Below are 12,160 nucleotides of genomic sequence, written 5' to 3' on the forward strand. Positions count from 1 at the left end.
GAGAAAGTGGACGGAAGTGTTAGATGGTGAGTAGCTTGGGAAGCCATCAGGGCTTAAATTGAGTATATGCAATTTAGTGACTCAGGAATTCTGAAGTTTAAAAATTCCTTTAAAACCAGTTGTGTTAGAGAAGGTTGGACTGTGCAGCTTTTAATTTTTGATACAGAGGAGCTTAGCGTGAATTGGGGTTTGATCCCAGTCAAGCCAGTTAGCTTCCCTCTGACTGCCCATATAGAAAGCAGAATCAAAACAGAAGTGCGCCATTGTCTCAAAGGCCTGGATAAAAGTCCCTGGAGGGTTACATGCCCAGAACAACTCCCATGGGGAGTTTACTCATGCTCATCCTAGAACTCCGGTTTTGTTAAATGTGAGAGTAAATCTGTTTTCTCTCTCATGTAAATAAATGCCTTATTTAAGGAATACGAAGGCATTCATTTTATCCTATTTGAATAGCTTAGTCCTTCAGTTTATGATTTCGTCTGTATTGGGTGATATTTGTGTGTTCAGATAAGACTCATGGTTCAGCTATTATGTTACATCTTGACCATCACATTTTTGCTGCTTGTCGTATCGTTTTTGTTGATGAGTAGGCTGCTTTCGTAGATCTAGTCAGCTGATGAAACCGTGAGCTAGCGAGGGCCTCTTTGCTAGCCGCTCCCGCAGGCGTTGGCATTTGTGAAACTGCGCTCTCTGATAGGTAAGAACACGACCCTTGAATGAGGAGGTGGACAGCTACAGTTGGATGCTGTGTTCATAGTCCTGTATGGGGCATGAGGCTGGTCTTTGAAAAATATATATATTTACTGTGAAAAAGCTGTCTGTTTTCTAGAGCCCGATCCCAAACCTAGTATTTATTCTATAGACTGCTGTGTGTTGAGTGACTTTTATAGTGCTGTTCTGGGTAAAGTTCTCACCATTTTAGTGCTGGTCTGGGAGTACTTAAAAGCTCCTTCCATCAAGGGGGTGGGGGTCCTCTGAAGTTAGGTTAGATACCAGTTTTATTTGCTTCGCCCAAATAAAAAGAGATCTCTCCTACTTGCTGCCTTAGCCTGGTAAGGGGACTGGTGTTGGGATGCAGTGAGCACAGCTGTACCTCGGGATGACTGGCATCTCCACTGGGTGAGCAACAGGGACGGCCCAGCTGTATGTCCCATTGTAAGGGAGGTTCCAGTTTTTCATTCACTTGGCTGCTGAAAATTACTGAGATTCTAGGAAACAGATCTTCCTTGAGAATGTCCATATAAATTTACCTAATAAGTTACCCTTGTGTTTTACATTCATCATGGCCTTGAGTGTGTAATGGGAAGAGCCTATAGAAAATACATTTTGGGCAATAGTTCAGGCAAATCCACTTCATTGGTACCATATTATTTTGATTTACCAAATTTTAATTATAGGGTAAAACGAAACAATTGATCTTGTCTTTTATGTGTTTTAGATCTTAATTATACACTAATGCCTTTGTGGGAAGACATTTGTGGGTTCTAATTAGCCTTTTTTGAAAAATTCCCCCCTTTTGAAGAGTTCCAAATCTTCTTACCACCCACAGCCACCACCACCAGCACCCTGGTCTGAGTGGAAGGTGACTTCCAGTCTTGAAATACTTGTTGGCTCTACAAGATTGGCAAAGGCAAGCAGGGCCCAGGTGATTCTCCAGAAAGGAGGGCGGGAGTAGGAGAACACATGAGGGAGAGTTCGATTTTAGAATAAGCAGGATCACTTGTCTAGTTTAATAAATGTATTAAAAATTAAATATTAAGTGAAACAGATATGCCCAAGTGAGGTTGAGCTCTTGTAGAGTACTTGCCTTACTGGTGCCATGCTCTTCTTCTCTGACGTTACTGTTAATTGATGTTACAATTAGGACTTGACTATTTATTTGTTTCCCTAGGCAAGAAATTATAGAGCAGCTTCTATCAAATATTTTCCACAAGGAGAAAAATGAATCAGCCATAGTCAGTGCAATCCAGATACTGCTGACTTTACTTGAGACACGGCGGCCCACGTAAGCTTTCCATTTGTCTTACAAATGCTGAGCCATTTTGTTTTGCTTTTAGATTTTCTAGAAACTAAGAGTTGTTGGTTGATATGCTACAATCTCATGCCCTTGAATTGCAGGTGCTGAGTCTTTCTCCGTCATATGAACTCTGAGTTAGTTTCCTGTGAGCGTGGGATATAGGGATACAGTTAAGATAGTGTTTGGTGAGCGCTGTTTACTGGCAGTGTTTGGTTATTTGAAGTAGCATGAGAAGGTAGCTATAACAAGTGGTGTCAGAAACAAAACATGTAACACAAGAGAAGCGTATTTCTCAATTATGAAATTGAAAGTAGGTGTTCCTCCTGGTCAGTGGGCAGCTCTCTCTCCTGCAAGTGGCAGTTCAAGGATGCTTTCTGTCTTATGATTCTTTTCTACACATACTAACTTGAGGCTTCAGTTTGGTTCTTCGGGGATTTCACATGTGAGGGTGCTGCAGTTCGTGAGGCTATTTTAAAATGGGTGGGCAGGTGGCTTACGGCCTTTAAGGACAGATTTGTGTCAGGTGTTTCAGAATCAGAAGTGTGGTCTGCTTTTCCCATGTATGTGCCCTGGCCCAGCCAGGTGATGTTTATCATGTTACTCTTTACAGTTCATGTCCAGTGCTAATTCACTTACTAATTGTCAGAATTTTCTGACTGTTCCCTGGAGCATGAGGATTTAAAGAGGTATGTATATGTGAGCACTCCAGGAGTATGTGGTTTAGAGATTAGAGTTTGTATTTTCTCACTCACTGTTAGATTTCTCCAGTAAACGAGAGGGCATGAAGAGGACAGAGGAGGCTGCTGTCAGCATATGAAAATATCAGCCCTCCGGGGTTTCTGGATGTACTTTCAGTGATGTCATTTTGGTTTCTAGCAAAGTAGTGAACACAGTCATTCCACTTCCCAAATTCCTAATCTCTATTCCCGGTTTGTTGAGTCTTTGGTTAGTGGTAATGGAAGGGCAGTTTGGCAGCACTGCTTCAAAGCTCTTGTAATTTGGGGATTGTGTCTGCAATTTTGACTTTGTCTGTGTCTTCTCCTGCAAATTCTATTTTAAAGAATGTAACCAGTGACTTTTAAGGTATTAATCAAGTGGTGCAGGACTGTCCTCTTGCTTCTCAGGCTTCACGACAGTTGCACCATCTCTTCAGATGGTTTGAAAGCACCTGAAATGGTGCTGTGAGGCTTGTATCAACTACCCTGACTTGAGAAAGGAATAAATCTGAGAAAAAAGGTACATCTTTTCAAATGGAAGAAAGAAAACACATAATTATATAATCTAGAGCAGAGAAGATAGAACAAAAAGAGAAACAATAGAAGGAAATTTCTGACCAGAAGGAACTTGTCTTCAGATCAGAAAGTGATCAGATGCTAAGCAAGATTAAATTTAAAAGGGAGGGCAGCACTCAGATTTTAGCCTTTTCCTGATGAGCTTTATGAATCCCAAGAAGAAAGGACAAATCCTAAAAGTGTCTGGATAGGAGAAAATGGGTCAACCACAAAGCAAATCAGATTGCCAGGCATCTCATATGTGAAGCGAAATAAAGGCGGAAAGCAGAGGGCAGGACCGTGCCCCTGGCGCACTGCTGCTGACTGCTAGGATGCGTGAGGGCAGAGCAGGCCTTCCCCTGACTCTGCGACCACAGCGTTCCATCAGGCTTTTGTTCCCAGCGTGAAGTACCTGAAGATGGACTTGACCAAAACCAAACAGAAATAAGTTAAAGAACTTAAAGGAATAATATTCATAAAAGTGATGATAAATGAAATGGATAGGGTTTGAAAATTATTATTAATATGAATGTGAAGGTTAAATGTTCAGAATGAATAATTGAATAAGCCACATGTTGGAAAAAACAATACATTTTAGATTATTTTAATAAAACTCAAGAAATAAGGAGAAGGGGTAGGTTAGTATATATTAGCTCTTACCTTACACCAAGGACCTGGGGTACTTTCATAGTTTCATTTTTCATCTTGGTAAAATTAAGAGTTCAGATACGTTTTCCATAAATGCAGACCAGTAGTAGGCTAGGTAATTCCCAGAGCTCCCTAGGGGACAAGGACGGCAAAGAAACCTGAGAGCTGTAGATGCCAGGGGAATTCGCGCACACCTGCAGGCTCTTCTCAGGGAAATGGCTGTGGCGGGGCAGGCCGAGAGGCCAGAGAAAGCCTCCCTTGCAGAATGGGCCTCAGGAAACACAGCAGCAGCCTTTGGGGAAAATGCACGAATCCCCACCATAGTCCTTCCCCTAGTGCCTGCTGAACGGAGCTCTTAGGCCACTAAGGAAATCCCGTAGTCATAAAGACACAGGTGAAGACCATTTGCAGTGGGGAGAAGGGACCAGAAAAAATCCTGTAGCCCATGGGAGAGGCAGGGACATGTTCTGGGCACGCACCAACTATTAGAGATCCTCTTCCACTGAAGCAGGGTCAGTGAGACCTAGGGACCCTTCAGCTGCCTGAGACAGGCTGAACCAAAACAATAGCATTTCTCCCGCTGCTCCCATTCCGCCAGGCCTCCAGTAACAACAGCAGTCAGCTGATACAGGACAGGCTAGTGTGGGAGGAGACTTTGTCAGGCACAGGAGCAAGCTTAAAGGGAAGAACTTGAGCTAAGAGTAAGCTAAAGAGTGACGTAGAGAAAAACTTGGCAAACCAGCCCTAACTATAAATACAAAGTAACTTGAGATGCATTTGAAGTCTGTAACACACTGAGGGAAGTCAGTCCTAGCAAACCTAGTTCAGCTGCTGACCTTAGATTGATTTAAACCCCACGTTAAAGGTCTAGAGAAAAAGAGATATGTTCTTTCCAGAAATAATGCTTACATCGATTTCTACTCCTACACAACTTGTCCACCTTTCAACCAAAAATTGCAACACAAACAAGATAAAAAGAATCCCAAAAAACTCACGAGCCTGAGTAGTCTATAGAACTAGATTTAAAAATGTTGGAACTGTCCGACAGGGAATTTAAAGTAACTCTAATTAACATGTTAAAAGATTGTGGGGAAAATGGACAATATGTGAACAGGTGGGGAATTTGAGCAGAGAGGTGGAAGATCATATGGAAATCCTAGAACTAAAAACCACAGCATAAATGAAGAATGCCTATGGGCTTATTGGTGAACTTGGACCGACTCAAGAAAAGAATTAGTACAGGACATCAGAAATTACCCACACTGAGCCATGAAGAGTTAAACCAAAAAGACTTGCTTTGTGGGCTACAAGGGTCTAGAAGTAATGACATGCCACTGGGAACAAGGATGAGTTCCCAGATCTTGGTTTTTCACACCATTCTCCAGGGAAAGGAACCAGGGATTCTCAGAGAAATGGTCAGTTTTACGACGAGGGGCAAGAGGAGCCTAGAGCATCGTGTAGTACAAAAATAAGGAAGTACTAAAAACCCTAGAAAACCCCACAGTGTAAGTGGCAGGGGTTATGTCAGAGGAACACAGGAGCCAGCTGAAAGAGCTTTCATTGGCCAAAGCAGATTCACACAATCAGCAACAACAGCGTAATAATTTGTACAATAAACTAAAGCTGTGTTGTCTTAGAACCCAAGTACAAAATAGTCATTAGCTCACACTGATACAAGTAAACGGAGAAGAGACAAATCTTCCCTGCGGAGGAACTTCAGACAGTTCGTGTAGATGCTCCCTCCTCAAGGAGGAAGAACATAACTGCCCACTTTTCATTGTAGAACACACACCATGACTTCCTTCCAAAGAGTTCTGTATGGAAAGATAACAAAAAGAGCAACTTGACGGTGACTCTGACAGACACTTCCTCAGCCTGATAATCAAAGCGAATAGGCAACGATGAGTTGTGTTGACAGTTTGCACTCTTGTCGTGGTGTAGTGAAAATGACATCTTACCTGTGTGGTGTTAACACCTCTCCGAGACCCTGCGGTCATGAGGAAAACACAAGAGAAATTTCAGTTAAGGGACATTCTGCACAGTACCTACCTAACCAGTGAAGTCTGAGTAACTGTCACAGCCAAGAGGAGGCTGAGCAGCCATGACAGTTAAATACAATGTGATGTCTTGGGTGGGGTTCCAAAATGAAGGAAGGACTTCAGGTAAAAACTAAGGAAATCTGACTAACGTGGATTTTATGCATCAACGTGGGTTTATTAATTGGAATATGCATTGTACTAGTGTAAGGTACTAATAATGGGAAACTGGGTATGGGTTAGGTGGGCATGCTCTGTACCACCTTTGCAATTTTTCTGTCAGTTGGAAATGGTTCTAGTAGAAATCAACATAGCATCTCGAGAGAAACCCAGTGAGAGTATGGAAGACCGGAACAGCAGTGGCAGCCTGGCTGACATGAGTGACACTTGCAGAGCCGTCCCCTGGCCACATCACGGTGCACAGTCTTTTCAGATGCGCATGGAACTTTTATCAGGATAGACCAGATTCTGAGCCATCAAACAAACCGTTGTGAATTAAAATAGTTTAATCATACACAGTGTTTATTCAGACCATTATGGGTTTAAACTAGAAATCAATAAAAAAGATTGCTGGAATATCCCTGGATATTTGGGAATGAAGCAACACACTTAAATAACCCCAGGGTCAAAGAGGAAATGACAAGAGAAGTGAGAACATATTTTGAACTAACTAATAATGGAAACAGGGAATGTCAGGATTTGTGGAATGTAGTGAAAGTAGTAGAGGAAAAGTTCTAGCATTAAATGTTTATATTAATTACAAAAGGAAGACCAAAAAAAAGAAGAAGAAGAAAGGAAGACAAAGTTTTGGGTCCACGATCTAACCTCCCACCTTAAACTAGTAAAGGAAGAGCAGATGAAACCCAAAGTGAGCAGAGGGAAGGAAATAATAAAGATAAGAGCAGAAATCAAAGAGATTGAGAAGGAAAAAATAGTACAGAAAATCAGTGAGACCTAAAATCTAGCCAGATTAACTTAATGTAGAAAAGATACACATTATAGGAATGAAAGCGGGGACATAACTGCATTCCTACAGACATTAAAAGAATAATAAGAGAGTACTGTAAACAACTTGGTAGACAGTTTCAGTGGTTTAGAGGAGACGGTAGCTTCCTTAAAGGAGTAGTACTGCCAAAGCCCACTCTAGAAAGTAATAGCTAGCAGAAACAGACTTCGACCTATCGAAGAAATTTAATTCCTGTTTAAAAGCTTCCAACAAAGAAAACTGTCGGCACAGATTAGCTTCATTGGTGAATTCCACCAAAGATCTAAGAACTCTACAGGAATATGGAAGAGAGGCCATTTTCCAGCTCGCTTTATGAAGCCATCATTACTTTGAAGCCAGACCAAAATATTACAGGAAAGAAAACTAACAAGATTCCACAAGAGCTTAGTTGTAGAATTCCTCAAGAAAGTATTAGCAAATTAAATCCAGCAACATATTAAAAAGATAATATATCATGACCAACTATGGTGTATCTTGGGAATGCAGGGCTCATTCATCCTTCACAGATCAACCCGTGAGAATGACCAAAGTCCAGAACATTGACAACAGCAAATGCAGGTGAAAATGCAGATGAACAGGAACTCATATTTGCGCCTGGTGGGAACACAAAATGGTACGGCCCCTGTAGAAGACAGTTTTCACAAAACTAAACATAATCCAGCTCCTTGGTATTCACTGAAAGGAGTTGAAAACTGATGTTCACACAAAAACCTGCACATGGATGTTTATGGCAGTTTTATCCACACTTGTGAAAACTTGGAAGCAACCAAGATGTCCCTCAGTAGGTGAGTAGATAAATAAACCGTGGTATATCCAAACAAATATTCCTCAGTGCGAAAAAGAATGCGCTGTCACGCCTTCAGAAGACATGAAAGAACCTTAAATGTATATCACTAAGAGCTTTAAAGAGGCCAGTGCAGAGGCTACAGACTACATGATTCCAACCGTGTGACGTTCAGGAAAAGGCAGAACTGTGCAGACCATGAAAAGATCAGGGGTTGGCAGTGGGGAGATGAATAGACAGAGCACAGAGGACTTCTAGGGCAGTGAAAGTAGTATGATACCATAATGATAGATACGTGTCATTATAGATTTGGGTAAATCCCTGGAATGCAGAGCACCGAGAACGAACCATGATGGTAAACTGTAGACTTTGGGTAATTATGTTGTGTCATTGTGGGTTCAGTGATTGAAATGGATAAACCACTCTGGGTGTGCGGTGGGTGTGTTGGTAATGGGGGAGGCTGTGCACATGTGGGGGCAGTCTCTGTTCCTTCCCCTCTACTTGGCTATGAACTTAAAACTGCTCTATAGAAATAAAGTCTCAGTAAAAAAGTCAATCAGTATAACTCATGTAACAGATTAAAGGAGAAAAACCATCTGGTCATTTCAGTACATTCCTTTATGATAAAAACCTCTTAGTAAATTAGTAGTGGACGGAATCTTAGAAACTGATAAGGCCCCCTTTTTAAAAAATCCGTGGCTGACAGTATTCTTAATGATCAGAGACTAAAATGATACCCCTAAAATCAAGAAACATGGCAAGGATCTTCGCCATTGCCAGTCCCAGTCAGCCTCATGCGGGGAGGTCCCAGTCAGCGCAGTAAGGCAGGAGAGGAAGATAGAACACTGAATCTGTTTGCAGAGGTCAGGATTGATTGTCTGCACAGAAAATCCTAAAGAATATATAAAAAAATTCCTAGAACTACCAAGTAGATTTAGCAAAATTGCAAGATATAATAAGGTCAGTATTCAGAAATTAGTTGTATTTCTTTTTTTTTTTTTTAAAGATTTTATTTATTTATTCGACAGAGAGAGAGACAGCCAGCGAGAGAGGGAACACAAGCAGGGGGAGTGGGAGAGGAAGAAGCAGGCTCATAGCGGAGGAGCCTGATGTGGGGCTCGATCCCGTAACGCCGGGATCACGCCCTGCGCCGAAGGCAGACGCTTAACCGCTGTGCCACCCAGGCACCCCATAAGAAATTAGTTGTATTTCTTTATAATAGCAACAAACAACTGGAATTTGGAATTTTTATGATATACCGTTAACTATAGCACAGAGAAAAGAAAACACTTGGACATACATCTGTTTACAAAACGTGTGCAGGATTTAATGCCGAAAACGCTCAATATTGATGAACTCAAAGACTATCTAAATAAATGGAGAGAGCTGCTGTGTTTGTGGATTAGAAAAATCAGTGTTGTTAGGATATCAGTTCTCCCCAAACTGATCTGCAGTGTCGGTGTAATTCCAGTCAAAATCAAAGCAGGAGTTTTTGTAGAAATTAACAGGCTAATTCTAAAACTTACACGGAAATTCAAAGCAAATACAGTAGCCAAAACAATTTTGAAAGAGAAAAGCAGAATTGGAGTACTGGCACTCTCTGATTTAAAGCTGCAGTAGTCAGGACAGTGTGGGATTAGCGAAAGGATAGACACACAGCTCTTGGGAACAAAACAGTCCAGAAGCAGGCCCACACAGCATGTGGTCAGTTGGTTTTTCACAGAGATGTGGAGGCAGTTCAGTGGAGAAGGGATAGCATTTTCAACACATGGTGCTAGAACATCCATCTGCAAAAAAAGGGGGTGAGGGGCCTCAATATGTACCTTGCACATTATGCAAAAATTAACTCAAAATGGATCATAGAACTAAATGTAAATCCCAGAACTATAATGTTCCAGGAGAACATCCATGGCCTATGTTAGGCAGAGATGTCTTAGATGTATTACCAAAGCCCGATCCATAAACGAAAAGTTGACAACGCGGATTCCATAAAATGCTCTGTGAGAGATTCTGTTGTGGGGCGCCCGGGTGGCTCAGTTGGTTGAGCATCTGGCTCTTGATTTCGGCTCTGGTTGTGGTCTCGAGGTCCTGGGGTTAAGCCCTGAGTTCTCCAGTCCTGCTCGGTGGGGAGTCTGCTTGATGATTTCTCTGCCTCTGCCCCTCCTCCTGCTGAAACTCTCTCGTTCACTCTCTCTCTCTCTCTCTCTCTCACACACACACACACACTCTCTCTCTAAAATAAATCTTTATAAAAAAAAAAAAGACTCTATTGTGAAAGTAAAAGGGCAAGCCACAGACCGTCAGAGAATATTTACAAATCATGTGTGAGAAAGGACTTATATCCAGATACATAAAGAACACTCAAAACTTTAATAACAAGAAAAACAATCCAGTTTTTAAGGTCAAAAGATTTGAGCAGACACTTAATGAATGAAATGTATTTGTATACAAATAAATACACGACAAATGGCCATCATTTGTCATTACTGAAATTCAAGTTAAAACCACGTTGCGATGCCGCTGCACACCTTTTGAGTGACTTGTATCTGTTTCCTGTGGCTGCCGTAACAAATTAACACGAGCTGTGGCTTGAAACAGCGGCACTTACTCTCTGCCGTGAATGCCAGACGTCCAGGAGCAGGGCGCCAGCAGGGCTGCGCTGCGTCCGGGCACTGGCAGAGATTAGCCCTTGGCCTCTTCCATCTTCTAGTGGCTGTTGGCAATTTTTGGCTTGTGGCCACCTCTCTCCACCTTTACATCACCTTCTCTGCTGTGTGTCTGTCTCTCCTCTCTTTGGAGGACATTTGGGATGCCATTTAGGGGCCATCTGGATAATCCAGGATAATCTCATCTCAGGATCCTTAATTAATTACATCTTCAATTAAGGTAACATTCACAGGCTCTGGGGATTAGTGTGTAGACATATCTTTGGTGGGGAGGGGATGGGCTCCGTTCTGCCCACTGCACAGCTAAGCCAAACAAAATAGACAGTACTCAGTGCTAGGGTCCTTGGAGAGCACTGGAAGTCTCACACATTACTGCTGGAATGCAAAGTCCTATGACCGCTTTCTAAAAATGTTTGGCAGTTCTTACAAAGTTAAATGGACATTTATTGTATTATCCAGCAGTCTCTTAGATATTGTCACAAGGAAAATGTGTCACACAAAATTGTAAGTGAATGTTTATGTCACCTTTATTCACAGTCACACAAAACTGTAAACAACCCAGAGTGTCCTTAAGCTGGTAAATGGAGGCAGAGGCTGCGGCACAGCCACACAGTGGATTGCTCTTCAGCAGGGAAAGGGAGTGGACTCCGATGCGTAAAGCATTCGTTATCTCTGGTGCCTTTCCAAATTTAACATCGTCTAAATTTAACATAGTTCTGCTTGGAAGTATCAACATGGTTTTTGTTTTGGAATCAGCGAATTCTTACATGCATTTGGAAGAGTGAAAGTGTGAGACTAGCCAAGAGGTGTTGAGCAATACCAATGATTAAGTCGCCTCCTGCGCCTTATAGTTGCATCATTGTTATGAGAGATGTGACGGCGTGATACCAGCGGAAGTCTTCTTAAACACTGCGGATACTGACTGTAGTACCCAGGTCAGAGCTGGTGCAGAAAATGATGCCCACTAAATATTTATTAAATGAACAAATAAAGTTTATATGAATACTTAAGGAGTTTTGGTGTATGGTTTTATATGCTTTTTCACGTAAGGAGGGAAATGTGGATTTTCTATAAATGTGGCTTAGAAAGTGACTCACCATTTGAGAAGAAGTAACATACCTATACCTGTTTTGTGTAAAAAATAAATTCCAAATGTATTAAATTAAAGTACTAGAGGAAAAGTGTATAAATACTCTTAGAATTATGGGCTTGTAAAGAACTTTTAGGCGTGGCTCCCTGGACAGAAACTATAATAAAAGAAAGCTGTATCTGGCCACATCAGTTACTTACTAAATCCCCTAAACATTAAAAAACACTAACCAAAGTAAAAGTCCTTTCTTTTCCATTCCATTGAATTTCTGAATGGTGTTACGTGCAGCTCTGAGTTAGAAGTGGTTTACACATTTGGAATACTTCCAAAAGTAGTCCTAATAATTGCTCTCCAGGTGTTAGTTCCATGCCAGGTGGCATTTTCTTCCCTTTGCGTGAGCGCGCCCCTCATAGCAGGCCTGGGAGAGACCGTGTAGACGCTCCCAGTGTCCGTTGTAGAACACACAGCTGGTGAGTGAGGATCCAGGGCTGGGCTCTGCAGGTGCATCGTCGACTACTGGTTTGCACTGACGTCCAACTGACGTGCTACTCTCGTGTCTGCCTTTTCACTTGAACTGCACGCCCACATTCTTAGACCCTCTCCCTCCTGAGGTCCTTCCTCCTCCCACTGCAGGACCCGTTG

The 12,160-nt window shown here is 42.0% G+C and overlaps 1 protein-coding gene across 32 annotated transcripts in view; it reads left to right on the plus strand.

Annotated features, from left to right (window-relative positions):
• PPP6R3 (protein phosphatase 6 regulatory subunit 3) overlaps window positions 1-12,160 on the plus strand; it is a 137,863-nt gene that overhangs the window by 80,256 nt on the left and 45,447 nt on the right. For all 32 annotated transcript variants that reach the window (XM_026483004.4, XM_026483005.4, XM_026483007.4 and 29 more), the window contains one exon: window positions 1,892-2,005. In XM_026483004.4, coding sequence (XP_026338789.1) covers window positions 1,892-2,005 — 114 coding nt within the window. The remainder of the gene's footprint in view (window positions 1-1,891; window positions 2,006-12,160) is intronic.

The sequence above is a fragment of the Ursus arctos genome, unplaced genomic scaffold (genome assembly GCF_023065955.2).
Source record: "Ursus arctos isolate Adak ecotype North America unplaced genomic scaffold, UrsArc2.0 scaffold_23, whole genome shotgun sequence".
In the NCBI taxonomy this organism is placed as follows: domain Eukaryota; kingdom Metazoa; phylum Chordata; class Mammalia; order Carnivora; family Ursidae; genus Ursus; species Ursus arctos.